The 19,433-nt window shown below is 45.9% G+C and overlaps 1 protein-coding gene across 2 annotated transcripts in view; it reads left to right on the top strand.

Annotated features, from left to right (window-relative positions):
• The window catches only part of RTN3 (reticulon 3), a 67,653-nt gene extending 61,190 nt beyond the window's left edge, over positions 1-6,463 (top strand). For both annotated transcript variants that reach the window (XM_077287663.1, XM_077287662.1), the window contains 4 exons: positions 1,549-1,618; positions 1,696-1,742; positions 2,734-2,792; positions 3,555-6,463. In XM_077287663.1, the coding sequence (XP_077143778.1) occupies positions 1,549-1,618; positions 1,696-1,742; positions 2,734-2,792; positions 3,555-3,600 (222 nt within the window). In that variant the 3' untranslated portion in view covers positions 3,601-6,463. The remainder of the gene's footprint in view (positions 1-1,548; positions 1,619-1,695; positions 1,743-2,733; positions 2,793-3,554) is intronic.
• Positions 6,464-19,433: the final 12,970 nt, after the last annotated feature.

Genomic DNA, 19,433 nt, shown 5'->3' with positions numbered 1-19,433 from the left:
CTGGATCCTAACTCAAGCAGGTTTCTCCCAGCAGGTCATCACCACCATGATCAGCTCTCGCAAGATGTCTTCCGCTCGCATCTATCACCGCACCTGGAAAGCCGCCTTCTCATGGTGCAGGCTCTGCGGTCGCCCCCCTCTCGTTTTCTCCATTCCTTCCATTCTGGAATTTCTCCAGTCCGGCTTGGATTCCGGCCTGGCGCTCAGTTCCCTCAAGGGTCAGATCTCAGCGTTATCGGTGTTGTTCCAGCGTAAGATTGCTGCTAACTTGCAAGTCAGGACCTTTATTTAAGGGGTCTCCCACGTGGTACCCCCCTACAGAATGCCGTTAGAGACCTGGGATCTCAATTTGGTCCTGAGCGTCCTTCAGGAATCTCCATTTGAACCTCTGCAGGACGTCCCGCTGACCATCCTCCCCTGGAAGGTTGCCTTCCTTGTGGCAGTAACATCTATCAGGCGCGTCTCAGAGTTGGCCGCACTATCCTGCCGGGCGCCTTTTTTTTCCTTCCACCAGGACAAAGTAGTCTTACGCCCATCTCCGGCTTTTCTCCCTAAGGTGGTTTCATCCTTCCACCTTAATGAAGATATCATTCTTCCCTCCTTCTGCCCAGAGCCGAGACATAGGGTCGAAAAGGCCCTTTACACCTTGGACGTGGTACGGGCCCTCAGGAGGTACGTTTCTAGGACTGCTCCCTTCCGCAAATCGGACTCCCTCTTTGTCCTCCCAGAGGGTCACAGAAAGGGTTCAGCCGCGTCTAAGGCCAGATGGATCCGATTGGCTATCCAAGAATCTTATCAGGTCAGGGGCAGGCCTATCCCGGCAGGGGTTAGAGCACACTCTACTCGGTCAGTGGGTGCTTCCTGGGCCATTCGGCACCAGGCAACGGCGGAGTAGGTTTGCAAGGCCGCAACATGGTCTAGCCTGCATACTTTCACAAAGCACTACAATGTCCACACTCCATCTTCCGCGGATGCGGCCCTTGGCAGACGTATTCTGCCGTTGTGCACTTATAGTCAGATGGTACACAGAGTTATTTGGTTGTATTGTTCCCCACCCAGGGACTGCTTTGGGACGTCCCATGGTCCTGTGTCCCCCAATGTGGCGAAGGAGAAATAGGGATTTTTTGTGTACTCACCGTAAAATCCTTTTCTCCAAGCCACTCATTGGGGGACACAGCACCCACCCTGTTAGCCTTATGGCTCGTTACCTTTTTGGTTCTTTACTTTCTCTGACATGTTATACTCTAATGTTATGTAATATATTGTTATTAATCTCCTACTGCTTTTGCACTGAACTGGGTCTCTGGAAGCCAGCATGAGGGTGTATACTGCAGGGGAGGAGCTAACTTTTTTTGTCTCAACTTAGTGTCAGCCTCCTAGTGACAGCAGCATAACACCCATGGTCCTGTGTCCCCCAATGAGTGGCTCGGAGAAAAGGATTTTACAGTGAGTACACAAAAATCCCTATTTTGCATGCCGAAATATATTTCAATTATTTAGTAGCTTCTGTATGGAAATACTCAAATCGCTTTTGCAAATTTTATCCAGTTTGCCCTTCTTATGTGGCTGATGACCTACGTTGGAGCGGTGTTTAACGGGATCACACTTCTCATTCTTGGTAAGAAACTGTTCACGAAGCTTATGTATCCAATGATAGACCTCAGTGACTCATTGTGTGCCTTCCTGTTCCTCTAGGAGTCCTGATTGCATTCACTGCTCCGATTGTCTATGAGAAATACAAGGTAGGTCTGGTTAGGCGATACTGAGCCTAAAATAGAAGGGTTCTAGAAAAACATGACAGCGTTGTCACATCAGAAAATCCTTTTTTCATATACCTAGTCGGGGCCTATGGATGTTGGTGTCTCTAGAGGTCTCAACACAACACGGCCATTTAATGCATGTCACATGCAGCGACACATAATGTCCTTGTATTTTTTGTGTTTAGTGTTTCTTTCCTAATGCATTTTGCTACAGAGGGGGGGGGGGGCATAAGAAGTTGATTTTACAGTTGGGAAAATTCAGTGCATGTTCCAGTAACAGTGTAAGAAATCTCCTACACATGTAAATGTATCCACTCTGCTGATCTGATGTCCGCAGTAGGTCAATTTATGCTGGAGCTGTTGCAATGGATTTTACTAGTGATAAACGAACGTGCTGGGATACAGTGTTATCTGAGCACGAGTGCTGAGTGTCTTCGATGTGCTCACAAAGTAAGTTTGCGTCCCCGCGGCTGCATGTCTCTCTGCTGTTCAACAGCTGCAACACAAGCAAGGATTGCCTATGTTGTCAAACAGCCCTAAGACATACAGAGGTGAGGACTCCAACATATTTGCCGAAGACACTCGGTTAGCACCCGAGCATGCTCAGATAACACCTTATCCAAGCACGTTCACTGATCACTAGATTTAACACTTTCCAATTCAAAGAGTGAAATGTTGGGCTGAACCCCAGTTTTAAAAAGTATTGCCGCAGTCTTCTCTGTTCAGACCGTCCAGCAGAATTGCAGTGTTGCAAGTGCTAATACCCTTAGACGGATAAGAGATCAGCAAGAGTCTGACACTCAGCACCCCCATCAGTCAGTGATATTCGCTGCAACAGTGACTAAACATAAGCAATGTTCGGAGCGGAACAATGTAACTCCAAACATTTAGCGCCCAATGCACTTTATAGCCCATTTAAGTAAACTTTTTTGTAGTATGGTTTTCATGTTCGTCTCATTTTTCTTCCCCTTAGGTACAGATTGATCATTATGTATCTCTGGTACACAGCCATGTGAAGTCGATAACTGAGAAGTAAGTTCATTTTTAGAATAAAAAAAAAAATCAATTGATAGCAAGATATTCTGTATCATCTTACAATCGGAAAATTTAAAAAATATGCATGTAAGATATTGTGGGAAATGTATGGTTAAAACCTTCCACAATGAGACATATAATACTGAGACGCATTATTAGACTCATAATATTAAAGGAGTAAGACCACATGTTCTTATGATAAGACTTGCAACAAAAGTGTAGTACAATGCATGTGACTAAAGTTCTACAGAACCCTATATATATTCTGGAACAACATCACTTTCATGCCAGCTTCCTGCAGCACAACAAATCACAACTGCAGGTGGAAAAAAAAATTAAGTTGGCAAACAGGACAAATTTTTAAGATTTGTTTTAGTATGATATTTCTATTTAAATATTAAAGGAATGGTCCACACTACTTTAAAAACATTTTTTTAAAAATGCATCCGTACCCCATGTGAAATAAGTGTTATACTCCCTTCCCGGATCATCACCATTCAGGCAATGTCGGTGCTGTCTTCCAGCGCTTGTGTGCGTGATATTCTCTCACATAAGCACTGCAGCCGATTACCGACCACTCATTGGCTGCAGATTTCGCACTTTCCCCAGATTAAATCATTTTATCTGAGAGAAACGTGAAAGCTGCTGACGGATTCCTTTTGTTACATTATCAGAGTAAAAATTCTTATTTGTGATTTAGATCTTACATTGTGCATTAACATTTTTCCTTTCCCTTTTTTTTATTTCCTTCCTTTGTAGGATTCAGGCAAAACTTCCAGCAGCGCTGAAGAAGAAAACAGAGTGAAGAATCAATATGTAGGGCGGGTGGGTGGGCTGGGAGGGTCTTACAGTATACACACTGGCTACATATCTCATTACTATTCCATAAATTGGCTGCCTTTATATAGCTCACAGGAACCTTTTGTATGCATGTACTTCATGTCTACGTGTGTGTACATGGTTCCCCTTTGCAGGACGAGAGTGTCTGTGTCAGCATTGTCATGAATTGTAAGAAATGATTCCCGATTCATTACATCCTTAAAAGTTGGGTAAGGAGCTAGCAACTCGTATCTGTAATTCCTGCATCTTACACATTCACCTCTTTGCGTTTTGCCTCGCTCAAAAGTGGGTATTGAAACCAGGCCGCTATATGATCTATACTTTTTTTATTTTTCTTTCTGCTTTCATCATCTCATGGTAATGTTATGTCGCCTCTGTCCCATCTCATTCCTGCCTTCACTGGTAGAATCCATGATCTTTCACCCTTTGATCTTTCTTATTTGATCTTTAAACAGGTCATTCACCTTATTAAAATTATTTATTTGTCAGGTCTATGTTAACACCCTAAACATCCGCTTTTTCTGCCCTCTCACACCCCTCACCCTTCAGAAAGTCTTCTCTCCTCTGTTTCTGTCCAGCTACTTAGTTCGATCACTGTTCTGTTCCACGAAATGCCACATTAACCAATATATTAGATTTTCTTACACCGCAACCCAAGTTTTTATTATTTAACAATGCAGAATTTAATTTATATTTCACGTCTATACTGAGAAATAAGTGTAGAAATGCGTTAGTTACATAACTAAGAAAACAAGCAAAAAATGTTATGGAGAGTCGCTTCTGTTTTCTGGAAAGTTAGCAGACTTCTAAAGTGTCCCTCTCCTCCACTCCATGCTTGTGTCGCATCTTTCCTTTTTCCTGGCAGCAGGAGACCTGGAACATTCCCTACACTGTAAAGAACAATGTAATGTCATCCCCCTGATGGAGAAATTCCAAAATACCCGGCCAGCACTAGACGTGTACTGTAAGGCAGTCGTTGAAATGAATATCCCACCTTTTCTTATCCAAAACTCTTCTGCTTTATCTCTTAATAGAACTTTGATAGCAATTTCAGCTTCAATTTACTGATACAGCACTCCAAATTATCTACATATAATTAAAAGCTGATGTGACTGCCGATTGTGGCCATCATGAACTGCATATTATATATTCAACGCAATTGCATGATATGCAAAGGTCCCATTAATGCCGAAGTGTTTGGTACATTCTGCCAGCAAGTTAGGATAGGTTTCCACCAAAAATACTGGACAAAATAGTGGTGTTTTACTGGACACTGACTGCAACCCGATGAACTCCATAGGGACTGTTCAGCACTCCTCATGTGACTGATCCGGCACGGCCAACCCGATGAACTCCATAGGGACTGTTCAGCACTCCTCATGTGACTGATCCGGCACGGCCAACACGAACCTCATAGGGACAGTTTGGCACTCCTCGTGACTGATCCGGCACGGCCAACACGATGAACCTCATAGGGACTGTTTGGCACTCCTCATGTGACTTATCTGGCACGGCCAACCCGATGAACCCCATAGGGACTGTTCGGCACTCCTCATGTAACTGATACGGCACTGCCAACCCCATGGGGGCTGTTTGGCACTCCTCATGTGACTGATCCGGAACGGCCAACCCCATAGGGACTGTTCGGCACTCCTCATGTGACTGATCCGGCACGGCCAACCCCATAGGGACTGTTTGGCACTGCTCATGTGACTGATCCGACACGGCCATTAATTTAGCTGTTTCACACCTATGGCAGAGCAGAATAATGGAACGTCGTTGTGAGCCCAGCGTTTTCTTATAGATGGAGATTTGGAGCTCTGGCTGCTTTTCTAAATACATTAGGGTTTATATAAGTGCAGAATTTGGAACCTATTTAGAAAAAAAAAAAAAAACTTTTAAGGGGTTAATTTAACACGTGCTAAACCAGCCACAGGATTTTAGTTTCTATATAATAAAAGTACTTTAGGCTCCATACAATGGATCATAACAATTTTGATCAACATGAATTGGATGGTTCTCTTATTAGTATACATGGCTAATCAAACCTGTTAGTTTTGTTTGGAGTATTGGGGTTCTGTGTAAATGAACTTTGGTTGGGAATGCCCCAATTGTCCCACAGGATTAGATGAAGGCAGTATGTTTCATTCAACATGCCCGATCATTTGATCAAGGGAGGAAAACCGCTGTCAGAGATGCCTGACAGCAGCTTATTTCCCTCTTCATAGTCAACCCATGGGTGATCAGGTTGACGAAGCGTGCGTCTAGAGGGGAGGGCGAGATGGCTGTCGGCCCCCAAAAAAACATTTATTTAACATGTATGGCCCTGCTTCATTCTCACCAAACAGGTACTAAACCCCTTCAGGTGACAAATATCTGCTGTGACATCTGCACTTGGTGACCTTGGATGATGGGTACAAGATCCTTTTGTATAGCGCTCCATGTCGTACGATCCACTGTTGTCGGGTGGAGGGGTGATCAGGCTGGTGCATTTGTTCTTTCGCGGGGTGGGTTGTTTTTTTAATGTGATTTGTGTTGCACTGAGCTTCTAACTATTCACTGTGTGTCACTATAAAATTGTGTAAAAGAGAATTGCTTTCCTGTTACTTTTAGACTGGAGAAGGGAGCAAGCTGATGAAGTATTCAAAAGGGCCTGTAAAGTAGCTTGTTACGACGGGAAGAAGTGTTTTTGTTTATTATTTTGTTTTGGGGATTGTCTGAAATAAAAATTAATTTCTTTTAATTTTTTTGTTTTCTTTTTAAGTATCTGTGGAACAAAATTCTATATAATGCAAATACATGTGGTATTAAAGAGTAGGACACAATGAGCTTTGCTTGTTTTTTCCCCCCAGTTCTTAGCACTTTTTACCACTTGTTTCAAACTTTCCAAGCTGTGTGCCAAGAACACAGCACTTTGCGTAGCTAAACGTGTATAATACTCCACGACTTGTCATATTCTGCAAAATACCGTACCTGCATAAACTCACCACAGCTATGAATTCACTAATATTGGTCCGTATAAACACAAATCTGTGAAGCTGCCGTGTGCATTAACCTTGACAGTGAAGAGACTGTATAACAGTTAATGCTTCTAAAGAGTCCAAAGCATTTTCTTTAAGGCAGGTACTCAAAGCTTAGATTGATACAACTTTCTTGCCTGCTGGGCACTTGCTTCACCGGAAATGGCTCAAAACATCATCCGTTTTCTATCTTGTTTTGATGATTTTTCTCTCTGTTGCTCATTGGGGATAAATGATCATTCAGGCATGTGTGCTGAAGGGCCAACACACTGACGCAATTCTGACCAAAGTGCAAGAGCACAAGTGAATTTTTATGCAAAGTCATGGTCACGTGGAAAAAAAAATGGCATCATGCACTAGTCTTTACTGGCCAGTCTATTGCTTGTCAACAGAGGCAGCTCCTGTGCTCTTCTGCTTTGCGGCTGAACAGATGTAAGTGATTCAAACTGAATTTGCCGATATCTGTCCTTCCAAAGTTTTATTACTGTAATGTGAAGCCAGCCTTAGGCCTTATTGACACTGCCGTGTTTAACCCCTTTCTGACATCGGGCGTAATAGTATGCCGATGTCAGACACCCTCCCTTTGATGTGGGTTCCAGCGTCGAGCCCACATCTTTTCTGGCACATGTCCACTGTTTTGAACAGCTGACATGTGCCTCTAACAGCTGCGGGTGGAATTTTGATCCACCAATGGCTGTTAACCGGTGGTCGGTGCTCATAGCAAGTCAGCAATTCTGCTACATACAAGCGATCTGATCATTGCCTGTATGTAGCAGAGTCGATCAGGTTATGGCAACTTCTAGTCTCCCATGGAAACTATTGAAGCATGCCAAAAGTAAAAAAAAAGTTTTAAAAATATAAAAGTGCAAATCACCTCCCTTTTGTCCCGTTCAAAATAAAACCATAAAAATATCAAATATACACACATTTAGTATCGCCGCCCGATCTATCAATATAAAAAAAAATTAACCCGATTGCTAAACGGCGTAACGAGAAAGTCAAAACGCCAGTTTTTTTGTCGCCGCAAAATTGCATTAAAATGCAATAAAGGGCGATCAAAAGATCGTATCTGCACCAAAAATGCTATTTTTAAAAACGTCTGCTTGGCACGCAAAACCTAAGCTCTCACACAACCTGAGATTACAAACAATGGAGACGCTACGGGTAGTGTCTTTGGAATTTTTTTTTTTCACCACTTGGGTAAAAAAGAACCTAGACATGTTTGGTGTCTATAAACTTGTAATAACCTGGAGAATCATAATGGCAGGTCAGTTTTAGCATTTAGATACTCTAGTAAAAAGCTAAAAAAAAAATTGCACTTTTTTGCAGTTTCTCCGCATTTGGATTTTTTCCCCATTCTCTAGTACACGATATGTTAAAACCAATGGTGTTGTTCAAAAGTACAACTTGTCCCGCAAAAAACAAGCCCTCACATAACCATATTGATGGAAAAATAAAAAAAAGTTATGGCTCTGTGAAGAAGGGGAGTGAAAAACAGAAATACCTCCAGGGGGGTTTAAGGGGTTTAACATACACGAAAAAATGATACCGCTGTCAAAAGTGTACAGTCCGTAAGTCCATTTTTACCATCCTTGTGACATCATTGTTTTTCACTGATGAATAAATAAATTGCTCCTATATTTTGCAATGCTAAATACGGGCAGCTTACGGATGCCATCCATGTGCTGTACGTTTATCACGGACCTATAGACTTGTATTGGCCCTTTTCATCCGTGCTGCCGGGAAAAAAACATGTCTCCTCTCCGTGTTTTGCATGGACACACTTCCATGAAAAACATGGACATGTGAATAGCACCATAGGTTGTAATGGGTTCGTATTGTATACATGAGAAAAAAACAGTTACAACACGGACGGCTGAATGAATAAAAAAAAAAAGTCTTACTGCTACAGGTACAAGTGTCTTATTGCCATGTTTGACATCAAAAGCAATGACGCCAGCAACGAGCATAGGGGGCGTCGCAGCGTCTCCTTCTAGCCAGTCGGTACACTCCCGCTGTTTGACATGGAGCTAACAACCAGCGAGAACGAGAAGTGAGTCGCCGTTACGTCACTGGATCGCTCCTGCATCGTTCTGGAGTTGCTGTTTGACGTCTCTACAGCGACCTAAACAGCGACGCTCCAGCGATCTAGTTTAGGTCGGCTCGTTGTCTATATCGCCGCAGCGTCGCTGAGTGTGACGATACCTTTAGTGTTCATCAAAGGGGAAGTCCTGGACCGATACTTAAGGGTATCATTATTAAATGGGTGGAGAACACCCCAGCACTCCCACCTTATGCACAGTGGCTGTCTGAAGTTTACTGTATGCAAAAGAACACAACAGCTCCTCGGGCCATTCTGTGGTCATTCCTGGGTACTGCAACCCGGCATCAATTCATTTCAATAACCTATCCTAAGGGCTTGTGCACATGACTGTTTTCTGTTCAAGTGCGATCCAACAAAACCTCAGATTGCACTTGGACCAAAGTTATTATTGGACCGTCCACCTGTCAGATTTTCCCCTTTTACAGTGTCAATCCGTGGGAAGAAAATTTCTGCATGCCCGACCAAGCTGGATCTGATATTCAGATTGCACTCGACCACGCAAGTCAGTGGAAACCATCAGACTGTACTCTGATGACATTGAGTGCAATTCGATTTCCACGGCCTTAAAGAATGGAGAATAGAAATTTTTTTGCAGTCTTCACATCAGAGAATCGGATCACACTATAATTGCGTTCTGGTCAAACTCTCCAGCGTGGGCTTTGCATAATTGCCCAGATTCTCTCAGTGAGAGAATACATGGTCATCTGGTTTAACCCAACCCGGAGTCCTCAATATATCCTGGAAAACCCATTTCGGTCACGGCTTATTCTGGTGAGATTGGAATGCACCCTTAAAGGGGTTGTTCAGTCAAAACCGATAAGTCTGCAAACCGGACAACCCCATTTAAGATTCCTGCCATTGTGTTGACTGTAACCAATTATTTGTTAAATGTTTTATTTCAGCCAACTTCAAGATTTTGCAGCACGATAGGACACCTGGTTCCTTGCTGCATGACAGTAAACTGCTGTATCGAAAAGTGCACTGAGCTGTGCATATTACGTGGACACTGGAGTTTGCAAATGGGAACCAGTTAATGGTTCGAGCTATTTTTCTTCTGCCGACAGCCCTTGTGCTGAAGTGCATCCTGCCATCCCAGTGTCTGCTTGTTTTTATTGATCCCAGCTCTAGTATCTTGCAGTCTGATAGTATTAGATAGGGCACTTTATAGTTCCCAGAGGCCAGCCATGCTTTCTACTTCCATGGTGATGGGAAATGTATGCAAGGCGGCAGAGCAGACGCTGAACGCATTAGCTTTCCACCCATGACTATACTGCTGGGAGCTACAGTACATGAGATAATGTGCTCTTCCTAGCAGTTCCTTAGAAAAGTATTACTCCAATAGAGCTCTAGCAAATAATAAATGGATTTAAAATATTTATTCCCCTTTTATGTGACTATGTGAAGTCAACAATAAAAATATGTCCCACTGTAGGCAAGAAATGAGCCTTCCTTCAATGTCAATCACTGTGGATGGAGAAGCGACCTGTAGGCTTTGGAGTGCAAAAATACAAAGCAAAAAAAACATCCTCGAGTTCAACATGCCCATTATCCTTTGTTAGAGGAAACCTGACCACATGATCAACAACTGTTACAGCCCACTTTGTGCAAATCTCACAGTATATAGCGATTCTCAACTTTTCCAAGTTTTTTTTTCTCTGCATATTCTAATAACCAGTCCAAATGTTGTGCCCTACACACTGACTAGTCCCACTAGCACTATGTTCTAACCAGTCCTGCTCTACCTCCCACTAGTGCTACGCATTGACCAGTCCTGCCCAGCCTCCGCTAACACTACACACTGACCGGTCCTGCCCAGCCTCCGCTAGCACTACACATTGACCGGTCCTGCCCAACCTCCGCTAGCCCTACACACTGACCGGTCCTGCCTCCCGCTAGCGCTACGCATTGACCAGTCCTGCCCAGCCTCCGCTAGCACCACACACTGACCGGTCCTGCCTCCCGCTAGCGCTACGCATTGACCAGTCCTGACCAGCCTCCGCTAGCACTACACACTGACTGGTCCTGCCTTCCGCTAGCGCTACGCACTGACCAGTCCTGCCCAGTCTCCGCTAACTACACACTGACCGATCCTGCCCAACCTCCGCTAGCACTACACACTGACCAGTCCTGGCCTGCCTCCCGCTAGCGCTAAACACTGACCAATCCTGCCCTGCCTCCCACTAGCATGACGCACAGGCCAGTCCTACCTAGCCTCCATTTAGCTCTCCCACTGAGGTGTGACTGGGATCTCGGATGTGCTCTCATACTCTTCACCCTGGATTCTAAATCCTGTGGGTGTTGGTGAACAGTGCAATTTTGGCCATGCACATTGTATCACCGAGGCTTGAACTCTGCTGCACATGCAGGAAGTTGTGTTTACAAGCATCTGCAGGATTTAGAATTCAAGGAGAGTAAAAGAGAAGATCTAAGATCTCAGTGGGACTGCTAGTGAAAAAAGTGGATAGGACTGGTTCTAATTTTTGGACCAAGCAGGATAAAGAACTTTGGGCAAAGATCAGTAAGTGGTGAATTTTCCTTCAATGGAAGTCTTCAAACAGAGGCTGGACAGACATCTGTCCGAGATGGTTTATTGAATCCTACATTGAGCAGGAAGTTGGACATGATTACCTTGGAGGTCCCTTCCAGCTCAAACATTCTAGGATTCAGTATTTAGTGATTTTTTTTTTCTCACCTTTTCAAACAATAGTTTGCCTAAAATGACCTAATAGACAAATTCAGTCTTGTATTTAGTTAATAGGTGTCAGGTGCCCTTTAATGGTGTCTATCAGACAGCCACTTTAGTTTACCCATAGTTAGATAACATCCACTCTCCATCACACACATTTATTAGTATTTTGCACTTGTGCAACCTCCTTTATATTGCATTGTGGCTTCATCCACACAGGTCGGATTGTGTATCTCATCCTTGCACTGTGGATTTTAACATCTGCGCCGTTATTTGATGGATTTTTCCTACAGATGAACTATGCAGTAAGTGCTCAGCTTTTCTATGTCCCCGAGATACTCTTTTAACCAATCCGTATATCGGTAAAAAAAAAAAATTTTCAGTGATACCTTAAGCTTTGCTTTACCAATAAACTAACGAGCGTAGCTGCCGCCCAACAGTCCCATACATGATGCTGAGGAAAAGCAAACATCAAATATATTGGGCAGAGATGGAATTATTATTATTTATTATTATAGCACCATTTATTCCATGGTGCTTTACATGTGAGGAGGGGTATACATAATAAAAACAAGTACAATAATCTTGAACAATACAAGTCACAGCTGGTACAGAGGGAGAGAGGACCCTGCCCGCGAGGGCTCACAATCTACAAGGGATGGGTGAGGATACAGTAGGTGAGGATAGAGCTGGTCATGCAGTGGTTTGGTCAATCGGTGGTGGCTGTAGGCTTGCCGGAAGAGGTAGGTCTTCAGGTTCTTTTTGAAGGTTTCGATGGTAGGTGAAAGTCTGATATGTTGTGGTAGAGAGTTCCAGAGTAGGGGGGATGCGCAAGAGAAATCTTGTATGCGACTGTGGGAAGAGGGGAGTAGAGAAGGAGATCTTGTGAGGATCAGAGGTTGCGTGCAGGAAAGTAACAGGAGACGAGGTCACAGATGTATGGAGGAGAAAGGTTGTGGATGGCTTTGTATGTCATGGTTAGGCTTTTGTACTGGAGTCTCTGGGTAATGGGGAGCCAGTGAAGGGATTGACAGAGGGGAGAGGGGTGCAAGAGTGTTAGAGGGGAGGCCACAGAGCAGGAGGTTACAGTAGTCGAGGCGGGAGATGAGGGCATGGACTAGGGTTTTTGCAGACTCTTGGTTAAGGAAAGTACGGATCTGTGAAATATTTTTGAGTTGAAGGCACAGGAAATGGAAAGGGCTTGGATATGCGGTTTGAAGGAGAGATCAGTGTCAAGGAGTACCCCGAGGCAGCGAGCTTGTGGGACAGAGGAGAGTGGGCAGCTGTTTACTGTAATGGATAGGTTCATTGGGGGGTCGCGTGAGATGGGGGAAAGACAATGAATTCTGTTTTGTCCATGTTAAGTTTTAGAAATCTAGCGAAGGATGAGATAGCGGATAGACATTGAGGGATTCTGGTTAGTAGGGTGGTGATATCTGGTCCAGAGATTTAGATCTGTGTGTCATCAGCATAGAGATGATACTGAAAACCATGAGATTCTGTGAGCTGTCCCAGGCCAAAAGCGTAAATGGAGAAGAGCAGGGGCCCTAGAACTGAACCTTGCGGGACTCCGACAGATAGAGGGTGAGGTGAGGAAGTGGTGTGTGAATGGGAGACACTGAATGTTCGGTTAGTTAGGTATGACGAGATCCAGGATAGGGCCAAGGGATGAGAGGGTCTGTAGTAATAGGGAATGGTCCACTGTATCAAAGGCAGAGGACAGGTCCAGGAGGATAGAGTAGTGTCGCTTGCTCTTGGCAATTAATAGGTCATTGGTGACCTTAGGGCAGTTTCAGTGGAGTGGTGTGACCGGAAGCCTGATTGCAAGCAGTCGAAGAGGGAGCAGGAAGATAGATGGGAGGACAGTTCAAGATGGACGTGTTGTTCCAGTAGTTTTGAGGCATAGGGGAGAAGTGATATAGGGCGATAGCTAGATACAGAGGATGGGTCAAGAGAGGGCTTTTTGAGGATAGGTGTGATTGAGGCATGTTTAAAGCTTGAGGGGAAAACACCAGTTGTTAGTGATAGGTTAAAGAGATGGGATAGAGTTGGGATGAAGACTGGCAAGGTTTGGGATGAAGTGGGAAGGGATCGGGTCAAGTGCACAGGTGGTGAGATGCGATCTTGAGAGTAGAGTGGAGAGTCGATCTTCTGTAATGATGGAGAAGTTGGTTTTGGAGGTGGAGGGCAGGGTAGTTGGGAGGAAGGGCTCTGGGGGTTGTCGACTAAAACTGTCTGCCTCATTTTTCAAGCAGAAGATTGAGAACATCAAAGTCTTTAGCCGAGATGAGTGGGGAGGGAGGAGGTGCTGGGGGACGGAGGAGAGAGTTGAAGGTATTGAATAACTGTTTAGGGTTGTGAGACAGGGAGGATATGAGAGATGAGAAGTAGGTTTGTTTTGCAGTGGCGAGTGTGGTCTTGAAAGTAGTGAGGGACTGTTTGAATGCGATGAAGTGCTCGTTGGAGTGGGATCTTTTCCATCTCCGCTCAGCAGCCCTAGAAGCTTGCCTCAGTTCTTTGGTGAGGCTGGTGTGCCAGGGCTGTCTGTTGATTTTGCGAGCTTTGGTATGTGTGAGAGGGGCAAGAGATTCCAAAGCTGCAGCTATTGTGGTGTTATATAGCGCAGCAGCATCATCCGCATTGTGTAGGGAATTTATGTCTGTGAGAGGGAGGAGAGATTCAGAGAGTGTGTGTAGATCAAGGTGTTTAAGATTTCTGCGAAGGTGTGCAAGTTTGTGGGGTGGGGATTGTAGACAAGGAGAGGGAAGAGAATGTGAGTAGGTTGTGGTCAGGAAGAGGTGAGTTAGAGAGGTTAGATGGGGAGCAGAGGCGGGTGAAGATGAGGTTCAGTGTGTGACCATCTTTGTGAGTGGCTGCAGAAGACCATTGAGTGAGGCCGAAGGAGGAAGTGAGAGAAGTTTAGTGGCAGCTGAGAGGGAAGTGTCAATGGGGATGTTGAAGTCGCCCATGATAGTGGGGATGTCCGCAGAAGGGAAATGAAGTAGCCAGGTGGTGAAGTGGTCAAAGAAGGTGGTGGCTGGCCCAGGGGGGCAGTAAATGACAGCCAGTTGGAGGGGGAGTAGATGTGCACAGAGTGCACCTCAAAGGAAGGGAGGGTAACAGAGGGAGGCAGTGGGATTGGGGTGAAAGAGCAGTTATCTGACAGGAGAAAACCAACTCCACCATGCTTGCTGCTGGGGTGGGGTGTGTGAGAAAGGTGGAAGCCACCATACGAGAGTGCAGCAGGAGAGGCTGTGTCAGAAGGAGTGAGCCAGGTTTCGGTAATGGCGAGGAAGGAAAGTTTGAGAAATAAAAAGATCATGGATGTAGGAAAGCTTGTTACAGACAGAGCGAGCATTCCACAGCGCTCCTGTTAGTGGGACTGGGGAAGCTGGGGCCGGGCGAATGGATATAAGGTTAAAGAGGTTATGGAAATTTGTAATAGAGCGTGGATGGGAGGTAGAACTGACTGTGGGGATGTGGTGAGGAGGACCAGGATTTGGAGAGATGTCACCAGCAATGAGGAGCAGAGAAAGTGTTAGAAGGTGGGACAGGAGAGGGCATGAGGAGGCTGTCTCTGCTTTGAGACAGAGGATTGTAAGTTGAGGAACAGTTCTGAGGAGGAGGTGAGATGGATGGGGATGATTGAAGAGATGAACAGTTCCTTACTAGGTGTAGGGATTAGGGGTGTTAGCAGAAAGTGAAGGATTATAGGGGTGAAAGTGAAAACAAACAGAAACATTGTTTACAGTGACTTGCCAGTTACCTTCAGTTCCCTTCTGGTTTTAATTCTAAATTAATCTTCACACTTTTAGGAATCACACTGCAGACTGAAGTCATTGCAGACTTGTGCTATGCAATATATGTACAACTAAGTGCATTCAGGTGTGAAGCAGAGAGGAGTGGTCTCTGCTCAGGCAGAAATGTCTAGTTGCAGCTCGTCTACGAATCATCCATTAAAAAAGCCTGCACATTTAGAGCCGTAGCGTTGTGCATTATCATTATTCTGCTCGCTGCACATTACTGTATTGATAACCCTTCCCTCTTCACATGCAGCATATTCCCAACCTCCAATACTGCGCCCTTGGCCTCGGCTTTATACTAAGTGTAGAACTAGAGGAAAAATAGGTAGCAATGTCCTGTGACAAAACATTTTCTGCCCGAGAACGGAATGGTTTTTCTTGTACGGAATCCAAAAGGGAGTCTGGGCCTCGGCTATACTTTGTAAAATAAATACTTTCATACGTTCACGCAAGGTTTTTTAAGTCTACGCACAAAGGACCGACTGTAGTGTATGTGCTAGTGCACATGGACGATTTTCCACAGAAATATCAGATCTGCAGGGAAAAAAATAAGTTATGCTCGTCTGATTTATGGTTCAGACCTGTGCATATAAACAGCAGGCAGCTCCTGCACTAATCCACTGTGAGGACGCGGAGTCAGTCATATCCCAATTTGCATGTGACTTTTCCAATAAGTCCAGCTTTTGCTAGACTTAGGCAATGGTCACACACTATTAGTATTTGATCAGTATTTGTAAGCCAAAATCAAGAGGGGAAACAATAGGAGGATAAGTACAGTTGAAACACGTCACCACTTCTGTATTTATCACCCATTGCAACGGAAGCAATGGTTATGGAATTACGGAAATCACAGAATGGATAAAAGTGTCAGTGATATGGAAATGGGGAAACAAAATTTTGAAAACAACTCAATGTATTCAGTATCAAATATGATTGTCAGAAATTCACGCACTTATCAAGATCTGCTGCTGGCAGCTCCTTTCCAACCGATGAAATCCTACATGTGCTCGATGGGAAACAAGTCTAGAGACGCTGCAGGCCATGATAGCACATGTATGCTGTGCACACACATACGAGCAACGCGCGGCATGGTATTGTGACGTTGAAAACCGACTCCTGTGACATTCGAGAAATGGCCGCACCACTGCTTCTACAATAAATCATTGCCGAGCTATTAGTGCATCTGGAATGAAGACTATTGCTACGGGAAATTACCGTATGCCATTAAGCACCATAATCCATGAGTAGGATCAGTTTGACATACCCTTGAAAAGACCTCTCGTCACTGTTCTCAAAGTCTATCATGGTGCAGCATAACACTGCGATGGAGGTCTACCCTGTTCATCGGTGAGTCTCGTTTTGCCTTGAATATAATGATACCAGAAGATTGGTTTGGAGACCATATAGGGATTTTTGTGTGTACTCACCGTAAAATCCTTTTCTCCGAGCCACTCATTGGGGGACACAGGACCATGGGTGTTATGCTGCTGTCCCTAGGAGGCTGACACTAAGTTGAGACAAAAAAGGTTAGCTCCTCCCCTGCAGTATACACCCTCATGCTGGCTTCCAGAGACCCAGTTCAGTGCAAAAGCAGTAGATTAATATCAATATAATACATAACATTAGAGTATAACATGTCAGAAAAAGTCAAGAACCCAAAAAAAGGTAACGAGACGTAAGGCTAACAGGGTGGGTGCTGTGTCCCCCAATGAGTGGCTCGGAGAAAAGGATTTTACGGTGAGTACACACAAAAATTCCTATTTCTCCTTCGCCACATTGGGGGACACAGGACCATGGGACGTCCCAAAGCAGTCCCTGGGTGGGAAACAATACAACCAAATAAACTCCGTGTACCAACTGACTATAAATGCGCTACGGCCACTTGCAGAATACGTCTGCCAAGGCCGCATCCGCAGAAGATTGAATGTGTACATTGTAGTGCTTTGAAAAAGTATGCAGGCTGGACCACCTTGCGGCCTTGCAAACCTGCTCCGCCGTCGCCTGGTGCCGGATGGCCCAGGAAGCACCCAACGACCGAGTAGAGTGTGCTCTAATCCCCTCCGGGATAGGTCTGCCCCTGACCCGATAGGATTCTTAGCAGACCGAATCCATCTGGCTATCGTGGCCTTAGACGCAGCTAAACCCTTTCTGTGACCCTCCGGGAGAAGAAAGAGGGAGTCCGATTTGCGGAAATGAGCAGTTCTGGAAATGTACCTCCTAAGAGCCCGTACCACATCCAGGGTATGGAGGGCCTTTTCGACCCTGTGTTTTGGCTGTGGGCAGAAAGAGGGAAGAATGATGTCCTCATTAAGGTGGAAAGATGAGACCACCTTAGGGAGAAAGGCTGGAGATGGGCGTAGAACTACCTTGTCCTGGTGGAAGGCAAGGAAAGGCGCCCGGCAGGATAAAGCGGTCAATTCTGAGACCCGTCTGATAGATGTCACTGCCACAAGGAAGGCAACCTTCCAGGAGAGGACAGGTAGCGGTACGTCTTGCAGAGGTTCAAACGGAGGTTCCTGAAGAACGTTCAGAACCAAATTGAGATCCCAGGTCTCTAATGGCATTCTGTAGGGGGGTACCACATGGGAGACCCCCTGAATGAAGGTCCTGACTTGCAAGTTGGCAGCGATCTTACATTGAAACAACACGGATAAAGCTGAGATCTGACCCTTGAGGGAACTCAGTGCCAGGCCGGAATCCAAACCGGACTGCAGGAAATCCAAAATGGAAGGAATTGAGAAAGCAAGCGGAGGGCGACCTCGGAGCCTGCACCACGAGAAGTAGGCCTTCCAGGTGCGGTGGTAGATGCGAGCAGAGCACGTCTTGTGAGCTTTGATCATGGTGGGAATGACCAGCTGAGAGAAACCAGCTTGGGTTAGAATCCAGGATTCAACAGCCACGCCATTAAACGTAGGGCCCCTGAGCTCTGGTGGAAGATCGGCCCTTGGCGAAGCAGATCTGGGCGGTCTGGTAACCGCCAGGGAACGTCGGATATGAGCTGAACGAGCTCCGTGTACCATGCGCGGCGTGGCCAATCCGGGGCAACAAGGATGACCTGAACCCCCCTCAGTCTTGATTTTCCGGATCACCTTCGGTAGTAAGGGAAGCGGAGGAAACACGTACGGGAGTTGGAACCGATAACACGGGGATATCAGTGCGTCCACCCCGATGGCCTGGGGATCCCGAGAACGTGTTATGAAATTGTGGACTTTGGCGTTCAGTCTGGACGCCATCAGATCCACGTCCAGGGTTCCCCAGCGAAGGCAGATTTGTCGGAAAACCTCTGGATGAAGTTCCCACGCCCCCGAGGCAAGGCCCTGACGGCTGAGAAAATCCGCCGCCCAGTTCTCGACGCCCGGAATGTGCACCGCGGAAATGATAGAGTGGTTGGCCTCGGCCCAACGAAGAATGTGGGAGACTTCCTGCATCGCCGCCCTGCTGCGGGTACCCCCTTGATGGTTTATATACGCCACGGCTGTGACGTCCGATTGAACCCGAATTGGGTGACCTGCAAGCAGGGGGTGAAAGCGTCTCAGGGCAAGTCTGATCGCTCGAATCTCCAGGATGTTTATAGGGAGCCTCGACTCCCCAATCGTCCAACGCCCCTGGGCAGAGTGGTGTAGGAAAACCGCTCCCCAACCAAGGAGACTGGCGTCGGTAGTTACCACCAGCCAGCGGATCGGGAGAAAGGACTTCCCCTGGAGGATAGATGATCCCAGAGTCCACCATGTGAGGGCTTGCCTGATCCGTGGGGACAGAGGACATGGGCGATCGAGGGATAAGGGACTCCTGTCCCAGTTGGCCAGCAGAGCCTGTTGTAAGGGGCGGAGATGGAGTTGAGCGAAAGGGACAGCTTCTATTGCGGCCACCATTTTTCCCAGGATCTTCATGGCAAAACGGATGGACCGGGGACGAGGGTGACAGAGCGTCCGAGCTCCCTGCTGAAGCTCTTTGGCCTTGGACCGAGGAAGCAAGACCAGTCCCCTTGATGTGTCCAGGATCATGCCTAGGAATGAGATCCGTCTGGCAGAAATGGGAGAGGACTTGTCCGAGTTGATTAGCCAGCCCAGGCGCGAAAGAGAATCCAAGGTAATGCGGACGCTTGCTTCGCAGGCCTGACAAGACGGACCTTTTATGAGGAGGTCGCCTAAGTATGGCAACACGACCACTCCTCGAGAGTGAAGA

Source organism: Ranitomeya variabilis, chromosome 2, assembly GCF_051348905.1.
Source record: "Ranitomeya variabilis isolate aRanVar5 chromosome 2, aRanVar5.hap1, whole genome shotgun sequence".
Classification (NCBI taxonomy): domain Eukaryota; kingdom Metazoa; phylum Chordata; class Amphibia; order Anura; family Dendrobatidae; genus Ranitomeya; species Ranitomeya variabilis.
Note: the sequence above shows the minus strand (reverse complement) of the source record. Positions and strands in the feature narration are given on the sequence as shown.